Source organism: Euleptes europaea, chromosome 9 (assembly GCF_029931775.1).
Source record: "Euleptes europaea isolate rEulEur1 chromosome 9, rEulEur1.hap1, whole genome shotgun sequence".
In the NCBI taxonomy this organism is placed as follows: Eukaryota; Metazoa; Chordata; class Lepidosauria; order Squamata; family Sphaerodactylidae; genus Euleptes; species Euleptes europaea.
This window is the reverse complement of record NC_079320.1, coordinates 63258523-63277804: the sequence shown is the minus strand read 5'-3', so window position 1 is coordinate 63277804 and position 19282 is coordinate 63258523. Positions and strand designations below refer to the sequence as shown.

The 19282-nt window shown below is 42.4% G+C and overlaps 1 protein-coding gene across 1 annotated transcript in view; it reads right to left on the bottom strand.

Moving 5' to 3' along the window:
• Positions 1-19282, bottom strand: part of MTMR7 (myotubularin related protein 7) — a 48736-nt gene that overhangs the window by 15162 nt on the left and 14292 nt on the right. The window contains exons 2-7 of the mRNA XM_056855931.1: positions 15697-15819; positions 13972-14134; positions 8244-8401; positions 7022-7150; positions 6153-6287; positions 2576-2708 (exon numbers count right to left, since the gene is read on the bottom strand). Of these exons, the coding sequence (XP_056711909.1) occupies positions 2576-2708; positions 6153-6287; positions 7022-7150; positions 8244-8401; positions 13972-14134; positions 15697-15819 (841 nt within the window). The remainder of the gene's footprint in view (positions 1-2575; positions 2709-6152; positions 6288-7021; positions 7151-8243; positions 8402-13971; positions 14135-15696; positions 15820-19282) is intronic.

The following is a 19282-nucleotide window of genomic DNA, read 5'->3' as shown; positions in this document are numbered from 1 at the left end:
TTATACCTTCTAGCTGATTTATGGTCTTTTATGCATGGCTGCTTCACTCACTGTCACCCCTCCGATGACTTCAAGTCTTTGTGATGCTTATGCATACCGTTTCTGACCATCAGAGGTAGCCTCGCTCTCCCCCTACATTCCCCCACATTTTGCCTGCGTTTTCAGAGACCTATTTTATCTCAAATTTGAAAATGCAGGGGAAATGCAGAAAATTGCAGGGGAGAACGATGGTCGGAAACGGCATGCATAATCAACCCAAAGACCCGAAGTAACCAGAGGGTTGACGGCGAGTGATACAGCCATCCCTAAAAGACATGTGTTTGTTAACCTGATTTGTGTTTATACCTTCTAACAGAGCTTTTAAGATTTTGCGAGCACTTGTAATGTTTGCAAAATCTTAAAAGCTCTGTTAGAAGGTATAAACATACACACATGAATGTATTTTTGAATGTTCTGAAGCGGAGTATTCCACACTGTTCGCAGTAGACACTTGCCCTTGATTTTCAGGCTGTAATGACCTCCCTTAAATCAGAGGCATATCGATCTGATCTTTCTCGTCACACTTGATAACAAAAAGACTGTTCTCAAAATAACATCTCTCAAAAGCGCCTTCATGATGGGCACTGACAGCAAGCAAGACTGTCAAATGATTAATGCATCTGTGCAGATGGCAGAGTAAGCAATTAGCAGCTGTATTCGATCCTAAAACTACCGCCTCTTGTTTGCAAAGTGCAGGATAAAACCAAAATGGAGGCCAGCTCCCTGATCAAAATCAATATTTGCTCTCCACTTTACTGAATAAAATCCACACTGTCCTAAATAACAGGCAAATGCTACATACACACTAAGTGATGGTGTTCAACTGGGAATTCATTTAGGTAGGAACTCAATTAGTAAGCAAAAGCTCCATTAGATCCCGTGGGTGCCTCCATATCTGCATAAAGGGGGAAATAACCCCCCACCCAAACACTTTAATCTATAAAAAGGAATTGCAGACTAGAGAATTTGGGGCATTTCTGGCCTTAAGCACAGGAAAAATGTTGCTGTGTGTCCAGAGGAGGAGGATGCTCAAATTTCTTGTAAGCTCAGCAGTTGTCAAAACGACCTTATTTCAATCTCCAAGAGTGGAGCTGGGAATAGGGGACGGGGGAAGCACATTAATAGACTTCTGGCCCCATTAGCAATACATACCAGTGAAAAAGGTCATTACTGGTCTGATTTGTTCACACTTGTATATTATCCTACCTCCACAGGGCTCAGAATAAGTATGTCAGGTATGGATTTAACTCATTTTATCCTCACAACCACCCGGTAAAGTAAGAAAACTTTGCCCAAGGCCAGTCAATAGGTTTCATGACTAGATAAGGATCAGAACTTAGTAAGTACATGGATGGCAAACCACCAAGGTAGTCCAGGGTTGCTATGCAGAGGCAAGCAACTGCAAACCGCCTCTGAACGTCTCTTGCCTTGAAAACCCTACAGGGTCACCATAAGTCAGTTGTAACTTGACAGCACTGTCCACCTCTTCAGTACTTTACACATTGGGTTGGATCCTACAGGTCCCTTCTGTTAATGGTGAAGCCTTCATCCTGCAACTTGCATCAGAAGAAGGTGCCGCTATTAGGCAGAACATATCTCTGCAGTCCCATCCATAGCATGGAAATTAAGTCATGCCAGGGTCAACATCAGAGGCAAACCATAGCTCGGGAGTAGAACATGTATGCCTCACATACAGGAAGTCCCTAGTCCAATCTCTGGAATCTCCAGCAGGGATAGACTGGCCCTTTTACTTGCAGGGAAATTTCCCAGTGGGCTGCTGCCCTGGAGATGGCCGGGAGCAAGCAGAGCCTCAGCAACTCTGCCAATGCCTCAGGGGCTACTTGGCGAAAATCCTTCAGAAGCAATGAAAATCCATGTCAGCTCAGCAATTGTCTCTTTCTCCACCACTGCGCAGCGCTGGCTTGAAGCACTGATGGGTACAGTTGCCAACCTCCAGGCAATAGCTGGAGATCTCCTGCTATTACAACTGATCTCCAGCCAATAGAGATCAGTTCACCTGGAGAAAATGGCCGCTTTGGCAATTGGACACTATGGCATTGAAGTCCCTCCCCAAACCCCGCCCTCCTCAGGCTCTGCCCCAAAAGCCTCCCGCTGGTGGCAAAGAGGGACCTGGCAACCCTACTAACGGGGCTGCTGAGCTTGACTTGCTACTGGCCATTTTCATTTCCCACCCCAGTCCCCATCTCCAGTTAGGGTTCTCAGCTAGCAGGATTTGCAAAGATCTCTGTTTGAGTCCTTGTAATAGCGACTGCCAGTCCGAATAGATCATACTGGGCTAGCTGGATCAATACTCTGACTCTGTTTAATAGTCTGGCTCCATCCCTTAAATACTTCAAGGAACAAATTCCATATAAGTGTGCTTTTAACACCACTGCTTTGTTTCATTGTAGACATTGTACAAAAGGCCCATCCACAATATTTTTTGCTGAAATGAGAACACACATGATCTGCATTTTTAATCCCCTCCAAAAAGCACATCTGGCATGAAGCTGCCCTCGACATAGGAAGGCTATACCTTCCAGCATTTTCTGGAGACTGCTCCTCATGACGTGGATATTCTCAATGCCAATGAACTGAAACTTGATGTTGGAGTAATTGTCTTCATTCTCGTAGCCCTTCCCGGCTGCTCTGTTTGCCATTGCGTTGAGCTGCAAACGTAGAAAAAGAGAAAGCTTACAGCCTCAGAACAGACGATGCTCACACTTTTACTGCAGAGAGAAAATTAATTATGTGCACCCTCCAAAGCATCCGTTTTCTCCAAGGGAAATGATCTCTGTAGTCTGGAGATGAGCTGTAATTCCAAGGGATCCACAGGTCCCACCTGGAGGCTGGCATCCCTACATTGACAACCCTAGGTACGATATTGAGGCCCAACATTATGAAAAGGAAGAAATAGCTCTAGCTCTCAAAGTGAGAGGAAACATGTGCTCCATCACCAAAGTGAAGGAAGCACAAAGCTTTCAAATATCTATAAACTATAAAACTCTGTGTAAGAGGTTTTTTCTTGCTCTAAAGCTTGGCACTGGCTTTTCAGTCTTGTGAAAGGGCCAATTCGTGGCAGGGATTAAATACAACAAATAAAAGCGGTGTTCTTCTTACTTATGTTGCTTGTGTGCTGTTATCCAATTCTGCCTTCAACTAGACAGTGCATCCAGCAGATGGCACAATCTCTTTGCAGCATCACAGTATACATTAATGTGCTGATCTGCTTTCGGAGGTTGAATTTTTGATGGCCTTAGTTGTTTGCTAAGAGGTACCGAGTGAGTAAATTAGTAATGGACACTTTTAAGAAAATGGGAGAGCTCAGAAAGAGACAAACTGCTCTAGGCATGAAACAACAGGAACTAATAAAGTAACAATTTCTAATAAACATCAGAGATAGAAATGCACTACTGCCAATCTAAAATTTGACATATCATTCACAGGTGTGGGAGCTGCTGAATTCCTCCCAAAGCAGAATTTTAGTGGTAAACTTGTGGTTCTGCACATAAGTAATGGGAAACAAAACCAGACTCTGATGGGTTCTATTGCAAGTTTGGAAGGTTTCCCTGATGTTGCACAACATGCTATTGACAGGTCTCCCCCTGACCACCGTCGGAGGATGGGAGTGGGGGTAGGGTTGTCAGATCCAGGTTGGGAAACTCCTGGAGGTTTGGGGATGGAGCTTGGGGAGGACAGGGACCTCAGTGGAGTAGAATGCTTTAAGAGGGGAGTGGACATGTTCATGGAGGAGAGGAATATTCATGGCTACTAGTAAAAATGGATACTAGTCATGATGCATACCTATTCCCTCCAGGATCAGAGGAGCATGCCCACTATATTAGGTGGTTTGGAACACAGGCAGGATGGTGCTGCTGCACTCATCTTGTTAGTGGCTTCCTAGAGGCACCTGGTTGGCCACTGTGTGAACAGACTGCTGGACTCGATGGACCTTGGTCTGATCCAGCATGGCTTTTCTTATGTTCTTATGTAATGCCCTAGAAGCCACCCTCCAAAGCAGCCATTTTCTCCAGGGGGACTGATCTCTGTTGTCTAGAGAGGAGCTGTTATCCCGAGGGATCCCCAGGTCCCACCTGAAGGTTGGCATCCCTATGCTGTTCACACACACAGGCCTCTTGAACTGGTATGGAGTATCGCCCTCTTTGCAGTGTATACACCACCCAGAAGACCTCTGTGCCTCTGCTGTGTACCCTAGAACATCAGAGAAGTGTCTGGAGGTTCCCGCAAGTATAACGTAAGTGCTTACCAGTATTTTACTTTGCCCTGGGGGTGGGGGGAAGGTATTACATAATGCATTCTAAATCCATGGGGCAGGCAGGGAAATGAACAACAACACTTTCCTCTGTTATTCAGATTCCTTTCACAAACCGGCAATATACATTATATGAAGGGGGAGAAGAGAGAAAATTATCCACCAAGTGAACAACCCAACCATCTGCTAGTCCTCAGATGTTAGTGAAATATGGAAATGATGTTTGCATTGGAACAACATGTTCTTTTAGGACACACATTACAGCACATACCCATAACAGGAGATAAATATTCTGTTGAATTCTAAACTCCTCTTTTGTGTTAAATTGTGAGGGTTCTTACAGGTCTAAATCAAAACCTCCTTAAAAAGTCCAGAGGGACTTCTATGTAAGGGCCAAATTTAGACTTAACAAGGGTATCCACATGTATTTATTCACATATTCACTCCCCTCTTCATATGTAAAACACAGTTTGAAAATCTTTTATTTTTGTTTTAAATGCCGCAAACTGGTAAGGGGAGGTAAACTTTACCGCTTCCTCTGCCTTACCTCACAGCATTCTGTTACTTAAAGCATTTTTCCTTTAAGCCAATATTAGGATGGGAGAAAAAAGCTTCAAAAAGCAGAGCTGGAGGAGATTTTTACATATACTGTAGACTGCCAAAAAGACCAATAAGTGGTCTCTAGATCAAATCAAGGCCGGATTCTTCCTAGAAGCTAAAATGACTAAACTGAGGCTAGTGTACATTGGTCACGTCATGAGAAAACAAGAGTCACTGGGAAAGACAATCATGCTAGGAAAAGTTGAAGGCGGCAGGAAAAGAGTAAGACCCAACATGAGATGGATTGACTCAGTCAAGGAAGCCACGGCCCTCTCTTTGCAAGACCTGAGCAAGGCTGTTAGCAATAGGACACTTTGGAGTTAAATAATTCATAGGTTTGCCATAAGTTGGAAACAACCTGATACTTAACCCACACGCACATACACACATACCATCCACTCAAAGAAAGTTGGAGAAAAACCCCAGCAGAAACATGAAGGAGCTGGCTATCCATAAAACAACTTAGCACCTAAGTCCATTCCTTGCTTCCTGCATTGCTTCAAAAGGTTGCATCTGCTTCTGTGCAACACAGATCTATCTTTCAAATGTTAGCAAAGCAAAAGTGACTATGGAAAAAGCCCAGAAACTACCAAATTGTAAGTTTTCTGACTCCTTGTGATCTTAATGCCCTAGTGTTAAGTAATGTAGAGAAGAAGGAGGAGGAGGAGGGTTGGTTTTTATATGCTGACTTTATCTAAGGAAAGGATCAAACTTAAGGAAGAATCACTTAAGGAAGAATCAAACCGGCTTACAATCACCTTCCCTTCCCCGCCCCACAACAGACACCCTATGAGGGAGGTGGTGCGGAGAGTGTGTGACTAGCCCAAGGTCACTCAGCTGGCTTCATACCGGTATGTAGGAGTGGGGAAACAAATCCAGTTCACCAGAGTAGCCTCCACTGCTCATGTGGAGGAGTGGGGAATCAAACCCGGTTCTCCAGATCAGAGTCCACTGCTCCAAACCACCACTCTTAACCACTACACCACACTGGCTCTCTAAAATGTAATGCAAATGTAATCTTAAGGACACTAATCAGAATTTCCATTTTTACTGCTCCACTAACAAAAAACACTAAAAAAACCAGTATTTCCACCTGCTGAGATTTTAAGAAGTAATCACACTAGGCATTTCAATACAATTTTGTATGGTCCAATTCAGTCTGACATCTTCTTACAGGTACCTTGTTATTTGCCCACGCTCAGTGTTAATAAATTGCACAACAGCATACAAATCCTCTTACTTTGGGTCGTGTATCGACAACATATATGAAATCACTTCCTGGATTGGCCTTCCTGATGGACTGCAGCATCTGCTCATCCTCAAGGCATCGAGCGCTGAAACCTGACAGAGGCTGGCTGCTCCTGCATATGGAAGCCTGTGTGGAAAGAGAGAGAGAGAGAGAGAGAGAGAGAGAGAGAGAACACGAACTATTTAGAGTAATTATCTGGAATGCCCAAATGGCATTTCCCATTCGTAATACCGACACTGATGTTTACCACTTGAAAAGTAACACTCAAACTAGATTAAGGCTAAACCCAGAAACAAAATATGGCTACCTGAAGGTTCATATCTAGCCTCCAACGTAAAACCTCGTTCTCAAAGAAGTACCCTTCATGCTTCTCAGTTACTTTCCCCTAGACGAGTTTTTACAGCATCCTGGTTTGTGTGGGGACGACCAGGGGACGGCGTCTAAGTAGGGTTGCCAGCTCTGGGTTGGGAAATACCTGGAGGTTTTTGGAGCGGAGTCTGAGGACGACAGGGTTTGGGGAGGGGAGGGACTTCGATGCCATAGAGTCCAATTGCCAAAGTGGCCATTTTTTCCAGGTGAACTGATCTCTACTGGCTGGAGATCAGTTGTAACAGCAGATCTCCAGCTAGTGCCTGGAGGTTGGCAACCCTATCTCTCACTATTGCATGCTGTACCTTAGTTGGTGGTAATGGCCATTGTACTATATGACTAGTGAAATCTAACTTTGCAAGTTTTAATAATAGCCATGGGAAATACCTCCAGTTATCATATATCAGTTAACCTTAATCATTTGTACTTCTAAAACAATATTTTAAAATGAGACAAACATTAATTCATCCAAAATTCAATTCCACACTTACATTATTGTTCTTGTAGAAGTAGGAAAGTGCGGGGAAACGCCTCCTGCTCCGGAATTTAGAGCTTCCCACAATGATATGGGCAGTGGCAGATTTGGGCACATACACTTCTGTGGGGTATGAGTCACACACCTGTCCAAAAGCAAAAACACAACAGAATGTCTTACCTGAGGCACTGCTTTAACAAACCAACTATATTTTAGGGCACCCTCTATGGTACCCGCCAGCACTTCTCCTAGCACCCACCAAGTGCTTTCAGAATTTTTTAAAAATGTTACTTTGCCAGCAGCAGCCATCACACTACAAGGATCTTGACTGCATCAGTGAAGGTAAGGTGCAGCAGCCATTTTATGGCTTGCTCCCCCTCCTGCAGCTGCTATTTTGTGGCAGCCTTTTTGCGGCTGTGCCCACCATGCTGTGTCAGGATTTCAACAGATTCCACAAGCTCAAAAAGGCTGGGGACCTCTGCTCTAATGGATTATTAATGGATTGTTTCAAAGCACTGCTCATGTTATCCATATACATTCTCAGAAAGGCAGAATTGAAAACAGATAGGTAGGCTCCTTACGAAACTGGATATTATTCCTTGCTCAAGAGTTAAGAAGAGAATGTGGCCACCTTCTAAAATTGCCATATCTCCTCCTTGCATATTCCCAATTAAGTTCAGTTAAAGAAGAAACACAACATACCAACATCATGCTCAGAAATTATCTTTATCCACTGCTTCCAGCAAGTGGCAGAATGAAACTTCTTTAACTACACATCAGTTATGAGGGACAAGACTTAGAACAACATACTCTGTAATACAGTTCCTCAACCCTGTAGAGTATGTATGCACTTTTGGAATTTTGAAAAAGGGTACCAGGTACCACCACAAAATAGCTGCCATGGGAAGCAAGACTAGTCACCAAATGGCTGTCACTGAGGTCAATCGCAAAACATTGGGAGATTTCAAGACTGGCATCTTCCTATGATGTGTGTGGCTATTTCCAAATGGGTGCTCCCAGGAGACCCAAAGCTGATGCCTCTGGGGGTCTTCTGAAGTTCCTCCAGTTCCAATGAGGTGGATGAAAGCCAGGATTAGCTCTTCATTTTGCAGGAGAACTAAATGGGTACCAGGAACCACATCAGTGGGACCCCTGGTGCCTACAGGTGCCACGTTGGGGATCACTGCTGTAACATGTTAATTTCCCCACAGACCACCCCTTCAACAGCAGTGACTCACTCGGTAATCTCTGTTGACATCACTGATCTGCCAATAATTATTTGGGACACCCATCCGATGATATTCTTCTTTTAGGCTGATCAGCTCCCAGCCTTGTTCTCGCTCTTCTTTATTTAATTTTGGGTTGAAGGAAAAACAGTACAATTCTTCGTATTTCACTGAGGGTAAACAAAAGGAGACCATTTATCTATTTGAATTGTTATTATTGCACCACAAAACATCAACTTTACGTTGCTTAGTTATGCTGTCATTTTTTATTCCAGATTATAAAAATTGAGTTTGTAATGTCTTGGAATGACCGCCTTCGAGAATAAGAAAGATCATCTTCAGATTTCAAACAAACTCAGTAATCTGTCCGTACAATTTATGACCAAATTCTCTGGAAAGCCACAGTTTGAGATGTTTGAGATTACTTGGGGCTGTCACAAACATTTCCTGGAGAGGAAGCCTTCCAAGGGATGGTGCTGTGTACACAATGTTAGGATTCATGCTACTTTCTCCTGTGCTTATTTGCTTAAGTGATATGAAGCAATCTGGAAGCACCTTCGTCTGGTCTTACTGTGCCTGTGACGGTGGTCTCCTTCTGACACTATGTGGCCTAATCTGTGGCAGGAAAGTCCCACGAAAATTCATCTTGGTAAATAACAACACCATCCAAAATAATTGCTCTCGTCTTCATTATTAGATAACACCAGCATTCACAGCATCATGGAATATTTTACCATAGGTAACTAATTCTTCGTATTTCACTGAGGGTAAAAAAAGGAGACAATTTATCTATTTGAATTGTTATTATTGCACGGATGAGCCCCGTGGGGCAGAGTGGTAATGCTGCAGTACTGCAGTCCAAAGCTTTGCTCACGACCTGAGAGTTCGATCCCGACGGAAGTTGGTTTCAGGTAGCCGGCTCAAGGTGGACTCAGCCTTCCATCCTTCCGAGGTCGGTCAAATGAGGACCCAGCTTGCTGGGGGTAAAGGGAAGATGACTGGGGAAGTCACTGGCAAACCACCCCGTAAACAAAGTCTGCCTAGGAAACGTCAGGATGTGACGTCACCCCATGGGTCAGGAATGACTCGGTGCTTGCACAGGGGACCTTTACCTTTACCTTAACTAATTAGTATTTATTTTAAACATTTCTGAATTGCCTTTCTACTCACAATAAGCACTCGAGATGATGTGCAACCTGCTTAAAAAGAACAGTCAAAAACTAGTACAACAGATTCCTGGAGGGAAAAAATGGTTTTATTTATTTAAAACATATATACTTCACCTCTCAACCAAATAAGCTCTTGGGGTAGTTTGCTTACAAAATGGAGGGGGGGCGGGGGGGCTAAAATACAACAACAAATCACAATAAACTCACTCAAAAATAAAATAAAAACAAAAACAATAAAGCCAGCAAGAAATCTAGAAGAATCTTCAAAAATAGCTATTTAAAACAGTAATATAAAAGCACAGCAATTCATTGAAAGGTGGAGATTTTTAAAAAAACCCAAATAAATAGTCAATAATAAATAGTCATATACAAGTCATGGGGCTGCCAACTGCCAGGTAGTAGCAGGAGATCTCCTGCTAATTCAACTGATCTCCAGCTGATAGAGATCAGACCACCTGGAGAAAAATGGCCGCTTTGGCAATTGGACTCTATGGCATTGAAGTCCCTCCCCTCCCCAGACCCCGCCCTCCTCAGGCTCCACCCCAAAAATCTCCTGCCGGTGGTGAAGAGGGACCTGGCAACCCTAACAAGTCAAGTACAAGACATTCCAGCCAGTAATCGGGGAGGGGGTAAAAAAGCACACACTCAACTGTGAAAGCCTGGTGTTCAAAATGCTGATGGTTAGGGTTGCCAGGTCCCTCTTTGCCACCGGTAGGAGGTTTTGGGGTGGAGCTTGAGGAGGGCGGGGTTTAGGGAGAGGAGGGACTTCAATGCCGTAGCGTCCAATTGCCAAAGTGGCCCTGTTCTCCAGGTGAACTGATCTCTATCGTCTGGAGAACAGCTGTAATAGCAGATCTCCAGCCACCATCTGGAGGTTGGCAACCCGATGGTTCATTGCAAAGCAAAACACTGAGAGGAGAGGGTTTCATAGGTGGGCCAGCGCAACCAAAGGTTCACTTTTGCTAACTCTAAAAGTAGGTCTTGCCCAACTAACAGAGGTGCTGTACTTACATATTAATATCAATTTTAAAAATATTTGATTTCTGTATTGCTTGCACAGCAACTACATTGGGGAGTTAAGCTACTGCTGTGTTCTTTCCTTTCCCCCAAGAGAAGAAAGCAAGTAAATACCTCACATTCTGTTACAATGAAATAGGGGGTGGGGGGAGAAGCCAACTATTTTTGCCCAGGAGGACTGAATTGCTACACCAGAACAGTTTCAGCTGCGTCTTTCTGGCCTCCCAGAGAAAATGAGTTAATAAATTACAGCTGAATGTTTCAGCGGTAAGCTAACACTGAAGTACCATTGGATAACTATGAACCCTACAGCAATGGAGGCCTATCCAGAACTAAACCACAGGCAATCTGCCAGTGTAAACTCAGTTTTGGTCATTCCAGTTCCATAACAGTAGCAAAATGTTCTTTGGATTCTCTGTGCATTTTGTAATCAGTTACAAAATGTTTGCCCTGGTGCATAGGAGCAAAAGTCCTGCTCCATGATAAATCCCAGTTCGCTGCAGCTTGGTATCAGAAGGCCTTCATGCCCCATCTTCTCTACAGTTGTATGAATGTATGCCCCGTGTCATGACTGAAGAGTGCACATTTTAGGGAGCAATCTCAAGCAGGTCAACTCAGAAGTAAGTCCCATTTTATTCAGTGGGCTTATTCCCAGGAAAGCATTCTTGGGATCGCATCCAAGAAGACAAACTAAATGTCATTATCTCAACGTATAGAAAGCTGTGTGTGATTCCAGCCCCTTAGGACAGTGGCTCATAGCTTACTATTCCAATCAGCCAAGTTTGAAACTTTCCTCCAACCCAAGCAGACTGACTAGAAGATGTTCCTCTCAGAGAAGAAGCTCTTCCACAGAAGGAGGAACAGTTGAGCCATGGAAAGGCTTCAGAGACTAGGCTGATCAGAGTAACAGGATACAAACCTGTAATACCATACATGTCCATAAATACAACTCAAGAACAAGATAGCAATACAATATTTCAAAAACTGTGCTGCTGCCGCAGCTGCACCAGCACCCATACATGGTGCTGCTGCGCTGCTCCCCAGTACTGCCATAAGTGCCTCTTACGCTGGCTCAAGTGGCATTTATGCCAGCACCAGGGTCACACAACCTCCTCACAACTTTTGCCCCCCCCTTTGGATTGCGATGTAAGACTCAACACTAGGGTTGCCAACCTCCAGGTAATAGCTGCAGATCTCCTGCTATTACGACTGATCTCCAGCCAATAGAGATCCGTTCACCTGGAGAAAATGGCAGCTTTGGCAATTGGACTCTATGGCATTGAAGTCCCTCCCCTCCCCAAACCCCGCCCTCCTCAGGCTCCACCCCAGTGGTGAAGAGGGACCCGGCAACCCTACTCAACACTAAACCACAACTGTTTAATTAACCACAAGTTAAATGCAACACAGGCTCAACAATACAGAGCTAAGGTAGTTTGACCTGAAGACACTTTGTTCATAGGTAAGAGCAAAAGAGAAAGCATCTCAGGCTGTACCTATGGGCCATCACCAAAGAGGAGCTGCACCCTTCATTCAGACAATTTAGCTTCTCTTCATGCAGAAGTGTGACTTACATTTTTTTAATTAATTTTTTTTATTTAGATTTTGTTTACATTTTTAAAGGTACACAAAGCTTATTTTATGCCCGTTATTCACTGGTGCCTGCCCATAAGGTTCATCTATTGCTATCTTCCATATTCATTTCTTGTTTCATTTTTTCAGCAACAAAAAAAAAACTATCTAATTAACATTTTATAACCTATGCTTTTGGAATAAGAACAAAGTAAGCAACTAGAAGGGTACATTTGTGAAACTGTATCCGATATGCAAATTTTGATTTCACTTTCTGGTACAGAAGATGTACAGATTTGGTCTTTGCCTCTGGCTCTTATGAGAAGCGATGTACAGTGTCACTCCCTCACCAGCTAAGGAGATACACACACTTGTTAGGTGAGAAACTACATGTGCAAACTGCATGTGTGTTCCAACTGCAAACTGAAATGCCTATCTAGACATGGATGCTTTGTAGCTTCTCGGCACTGTTTTTCATATAATGTGCGTTTAAGTACACATTCAAATGCACATCTCTACCCACCTTCTGGTGCAATCCTTTTTTCAAATATAAATAGAGCAGGATTGGGGGATCTAAGTGGAGGAGGAGGAGAAGGAGAAGAGTTGGTTTTTATATGCCGAATTTCTCTACCACTTAAGGAAGAATCAAACCAGCTTACAATCACCTTTCCTTCCCCTCCCCACAACAGACACCCTGTGAGGTGGGTGGGGCTGAGAGAGTGTGACTAGCCCAAGATCACCAAGCTGGTTTCATGGGAGCAGTGGGGAAACAAACCCAGTTCACCAGATTAACCTCCGCCGCTCATTTGGAGGAGTGGGGAATCAAACCCAGTTCTCCAGATCAGACTCCACCGCTCCAAACCACTGCTTTTAACCACCACACACATAATTTGTAGTATACTAAAAATGGAGAGGAAATTAAGGGAATGTTACTCAGAGTATCGTACATTTTAAGAATATTAAATTGCAAACATACAAGGAGATGGTTTGAGTACTGCTTGAGATTTCTGGAGCTCAGGCTCCAGAATGTATTCTGTTTATTGTCATGGAATATATTTATGTACACTGAGCCCTGGTCTATGTTTCATTTGCTTATGGACAATTGTTATGTTTAACTTGGAAAAAAATTAAATAGATCTGGCTAGAATTATGACATTTACTTGCTCGCCAGTTTCCAAAACATGCATTAAACTCATCCATTATACCTGCTCACATCACCGGTTGGAAGCACTCACCAGTAGATCAAATTAGAACAAATATGTTCTAACTGCAGCTTAAGTTTTATCATATCAACTACTAAGAACAACCTACAAAAGATTCTTCCGATTCAGGACCAACTGGGGCAGGGAGGAAGCAGGAGGGCAATTTGACTCAAGGAGGGGCTCAAACTTAACTCCTGTTAATTTTTTGGCATTTGAAAAGTTTTGCAATATTTTTATGCACACCAACAATTGTCTTTTACAATTTTTTTATCATGGTTAGGGTCTCAAACAAAATGAAAAGCCTTGATGGATGACTGATGAAACGCTTAAAATTGCTAAAGATTGATGAGAAGCAAAAGTAAAAGGTGACCAGAAATTGAATGAAAAGTCTAAATGCCACGTTCCAGTGACTTAGACGTAGATGCAAAGAAAACTACTAAAATGTAAAGAAATAGAAGAGGACAACATTTTCCATTCCATTTCATAAACCTTTAATGGCATAGAGAAGAGGACAACAAAAAAAGGAAGAACAGGAGATCTGTTTCAAAAGATCCAAGAAGTCAAAGGGAAATTTAAAGCATGGTTAGGCATGCTGAAAGATCAACATGGAAATACATTAACTGAACAGGTCAAAAGAAAGAAAAGATGGAAACAATACACTGAAGAACCATAGAGAAGAGATGAAAGGATGACAGATTCCTTCCAAGAAGAATCTTTTGAAGAAGAACCTGCAGTTTTAGATAAATTGGCCACTAGTGCATCTCCTGAACTGCCATTGCATACCTGGGCGTGCCAGACGTACTAGAGATATGTAAACATCATGACAGTCCCTTTCTTGAGGCATGATAAACTGAATGTTTTGGAAGTTCTTGCAGCGAATCAGCAAAGGGCAACCAGTAGCAGTTGTAGCTTGCTTCTCAATAGAGGAGATTTGACTGTGAAGAACCTGAAAAGGGAAAACAAAGTATGCAGCTGAACAGCAAGAAAGAATATGCTGCACTATAATTCAATCCACCTGTACTATGTGTACCATGGGATGTAATGTTCAATGAGATACAGAGGGAATAAAGCATCATTACAATGCATCTGGTTTATTACTGAAGAAGAAGAAAGAGTTGGTTTTTAAAAGCCGACTTTCTCTACCGCTTAAGAAAGAATCAAACCAGCTTACAATCACATTCCCCAACAGACACTCTGTGAGGTAGGTGGGGCTGAGAGAGCTGTGACTAGCCCAAGGTCACCCAGCTGGCTTCATGTGTAGGAGTGGGGAAATCAACCTGGTTCACCAGATTGGTGTCCACTGCTCATGTGGAGGAGTGGGGAATCAAACCCGGTTCTCCAGATCAGAGTTCACCGCTCCAAACCACCGCTCTTAACCACTACACCACGCTGGCTAATGACAGCTCAGTCCTGAGTCATAGTTGCAGTGAGTTGCCTTTAAAGTTCTTCATAATGGTGAACTGTACTACACGTTCACTCCCTTTTCACAAAGCACATTGATGTTCAAGTTCTTTCCAGGGTAGTAAGCTTTGACACAGGGTGTGATTTTCATGCAGAGGCAATTTCAGATAGAATTCCAGGCATTCTGGTTTCAATTTTTATGAGCATATTCTAAACATGCCCTCCTGAAGCAACCTGTACGCTTTCAAGGTGAAAAAGCTGCAGAATTAACTAGGGCTAGAGTGATTGTCTGAATGAGAGACACTCGACTGTACATCAAACCAGAATCTGGAAACCATGGTTTGAAGTTGGTTTATTAACTATTGGGGCTTACTCCCAGGGAAATATTCTTAGAATTGCAAACTAAGAAACCCAGTGAGAGCTGTTAGCCCTCCTCTTGGCTTCACATACTGAGACATCATAAGACTATCAAATGTTCCAAGCCATGGTGACTAAAGGAAACCTCCATTTTCATGGTAAGCCACTGAATACCAGTGCTAGAAGGCACTATCAGGGGTAGGTCTTGAGTTTTATGCCCTGCTCATTGGTCCTTCAGGTCAAGTGACTGACCACTGTGTATAACAGCATGTTCGACTGGATGGACCACTGCTCTGATCCAGCAGGGCTCTTCTTATGTGGTCAGATGTTTTTCTTTTGATTTCAAGAGATATTTAACCTGTTAATGGGTTTCATACAAGCATCTGAACTTGGTTTCCCACTCCAAAATCTATCTAATAAGGGGCGTATATACTGTTTATAATCGTTCAGTCCAGAAAGTATAAATATGACCCACAAATTCAATTGCCCTGTTCCAGCAACTCTTTTACCCGGGAGCTCTTACACATAAGCAAAACCACGTCTCTCTCCCTAACACTTTCTGCCTTTTTTAATATCAATGAAGGGTAACATTCTGAGCAAAGGGATTCATACAAAAAAGCTGCCCCAAACCCTGGTAAAGAATAGGGACACTGGACCTATCCCAATAATTTCTTTAGCCAAGACTGAAGAATACTTTATAAGGTATAAAAATAAATCAGATGTATGTCATTAATATGTAAGTTGTCATACCCATGTCTCTTTACGAGTGTCAGATTCATTTTCCACAAAGATGACGTGAGTAGCTGTTAGATAAAGGGTTCCTAATGCCGCCCTTTTGGAAGATGTTCCATCAATTAAGCGGACATTTTCCACCTAAAAAAGAGGGAGATGATACAACCACAACGGTTATTCCTTTTCTTTAAAAAATGTTTTTCTAGTAACAAAATTTTAACGTGATTTAAGTTAAATACGTACATAATAATTTGACCATGCTAAGTTTTTGTCTGCTGCTTCATTCAAAACTTGCGAAATATCATCTGACAGACAAGAGCCATAGTTTTGCCCTATCAGTGGTGTCTGCAGCTGATTGGATGAAGGGTAATCCACAAACCATGGATCACACCAAATGGCAGATGCACTCATATTAATGTATACTGATCTTTGGTTAAAGAAATAAACATATCAATGCCACGACACACCATATCCACACTAGCTACTATCACATCTTAGATACAAATACATTTCATCACAAGAGACAAACTAGCTGGTAAAATAGCTTATTTCACAAAGGATGATCATATTACAAGGGGATTTGACAGATTCATGGTTTATCAATTACTACTAGCCACAGTGAAGGAAACCACCACATTTAAAGGCAGTAAACCTCTGTATACCGGTACTAGGAGACAACATCTGGAGAGGGTCTTGGCCACTATGCCATTTCTTGGCCCTCCAGGTCAACTGGTTGGCCGGTGCATGAAACTATACTGGACTATATGGAACACTTGGTCTGATCCAGCAGGGTTCTTTTTTTGTAGGGTTTCCTGGAGAAAAAATATCCTGTCCCTTTAATAGCATCTTAATGGGATATCAGTCACCAGGTTAGGGTTGCCAGTTCTGGGTTGGAAAATACCTGGAGATTTTTGGGGCGGAGCCTGAGGGGGCGGGGTTTGGGGAGAGGAGGGACTTCAATGCCAAAGCGGCCATTTTCTCCAGGTGAACTGATCTCTGTCAGCTGGAGATCAGTTGTAATAGCAGGAGATCTCCAGCTAGTACCTGGAGATTGGCAACCCTACACCAGGTGGTGTCATTCGCTTCCATGCCATTAAAAGCTTTAGGAGTCCATTTCCATATATTAAGCCTCTATTAACAAGAGAGGACATTTTTTTCTCCAGGCCTTTTCTTATGTTATTACACTTTTAAAAGCTTCTTCACATCCTCAAGGAAGGTGGGGATTCGAACAAACTAAAGCTGTCTTTTTGCCAAGCTAAACAAATAGCTGTTTGGAGAGTTTCTATGAGTTCAGATTGGCTTTGTTTTCGCCAGATTCTCATGCCTGTATTCAAGCATGTCACTGCCCTGATCTGCACTGAGAACAATTTTTTTACAAATGAGTTAAGATGAGAACCTCGGGACTTGACCCAGTTTAAATACACATACACTCACACACAAAACCATGAATCATGGGTTTCTTGGCTAGTTCTTATAGGGCCTATGTCAAGCTCTGGCTGCACAAGCAGAAAGCTTTTTTTTTTTTTAAGAAACATTTTCTAACCAATTTGGCCTCTGGGAAATACTTTTATGTATCTCACAGCATTCCCAGTGGAGAAAAGAGCCGTGCTAGGTCAGCTCCAAAATCACCCTTAAGGCTTCTTGCCAGGTCACCAAAGTACTTTAGGCCAAGAGGATCTACTGAAAAGCAGATTTTTGTGCCAGAGAATACATTCAAAAGTGGCAACCTAGTTAGACATACAAATCACAATACCCAGGTCTGGGCCTGGTATGGAGGGAGTGGACAGGGAGAAACTTTTCTTCCTCTCTCATAATACTAGAATGCGGGGTCATCTGCTGAAGCTGGAGGGTGACAGATTCAAAACATTTCTTCACACAACACACAGTTAAATTGTGGAACTCCCTGCCCTAGGATGTGGTGATGGCTGCCAACTTGAAAGGCTTTAAGAGGGGAGTGGACATGTTCAGGGAGGAGAGGGCTATCCATGGCTACTAGTCAAAATGGATACTACTCATGCCGCATATCTATACTCTCCAGGATTAAAGGAGCATGCCTATTCTATTAGTGCTTTGGAACACAGGCAAGATAAGGCTGCCGCAGTTGTCTTGCTTGTGGGCTTCCTAGAGTTACCTGGTTGGCCACTGTGTGAACAGACTGCTGGACCTGATAGACCTTGGTCTGATCCAGCATGGCCTTTCTTATGTTCTTATGCCTCTTTAGCTGGAAACTGAAGTTGATTTACATTTACCATATGGGCTTCCGTTGATCAATTAAAATAATTTACATATTATGAAACCTTAATATAGATACTTTTTGAGATGTTGATAGAAGATCGCTCAGAATGTAACAAAAAAATCTAAAAGATGGACTTTCAGTCTTACAATAAGCAACTGTTTGTTTTACTCTGTGTTGCAGTAGTGACTTGACGGCACTTACCACACGCACACACAAGTAGCACACCAGAACGAAAATAGCCATAAACCCATAAAAGTGTGCTCCAATTTAACCTACAGCTGCTCCAATTTAAATGTATCCAAGCAATTAAAATTTCTCTCACTGATTAGTCACCTAAAAATTTAGTTGATTAGCCTGTCAATGAAATCTTGAACCCCAATGCTATATTAATCACATAAAAAGAGAGAATGAGAAACACACAACAATCCATAGGAAGGTGACCTAAAACACTGACTAGAGACAAGCCTAGTGTACCAAGAACTGCCACACAAGAAAAGGTAACTCAACACACAGGATTTCATATGGTCAGTAATAGTTGTATGAATATACCATAAGTAGACTTTAGCAGTTATAATTTTATCAGCCTTAGTTGGATTGAGCTGATTATGAGCAATTAGATCATGTAACAAACAGAATGATGATATAATCTGGAGAATCATGACCAGTTTGGTTTCCTCCTGATGCCCTCATGGCCAAGGAATCTACAGGTATGATTCCTTGTTCTGGAAATCTTGATGAATGCTCAGACAATCCATTCCTGACAAATGGTAATCCTACAATTAAGAGTATCTTGATCTATCACACGTATCACATATCACACATATCAAGAGTAACTTGATATATCACACATATCATATATCTAAGTGTGTCCCATTTTATTCATTTCATGCCTGTGCCCCAGGATTGTGTTCTTAAGACAGCACCGATAATCACCCAAATGAAAATCTAGCATACATTTACTGTTCATGTCTGTCTGAGGGGCAACTTCATGTTCATTAAAAGCCAAATGCTTTGGATGGACTAATTTTGTAAGTTATTAAAATACACCAGATAGTTCTCATCTGAAAAACTGAGAACACGGTACTTTCTTACATACAGGGAATATAATGATATTAGAAATAATGAGATATCAGAGTTCACATTAATGAGCAGCAAGCCCCTCAGAGAGTGATAACCTGCCCAGTAAATTATCATGACAAAAGTATTTATTTAAAACTGTCCACCATGATTTATTTTTTTCCTAGTAATCTTGAACGTTGTAGTCTAAAAAAAACATAAAGAAAAACACAGCCAAGGAATTTACTGCAACCCCTCACATGGTATAATAAAGAGGACCCAACAATTCTATTTTAAACCCAGCATTGCTTA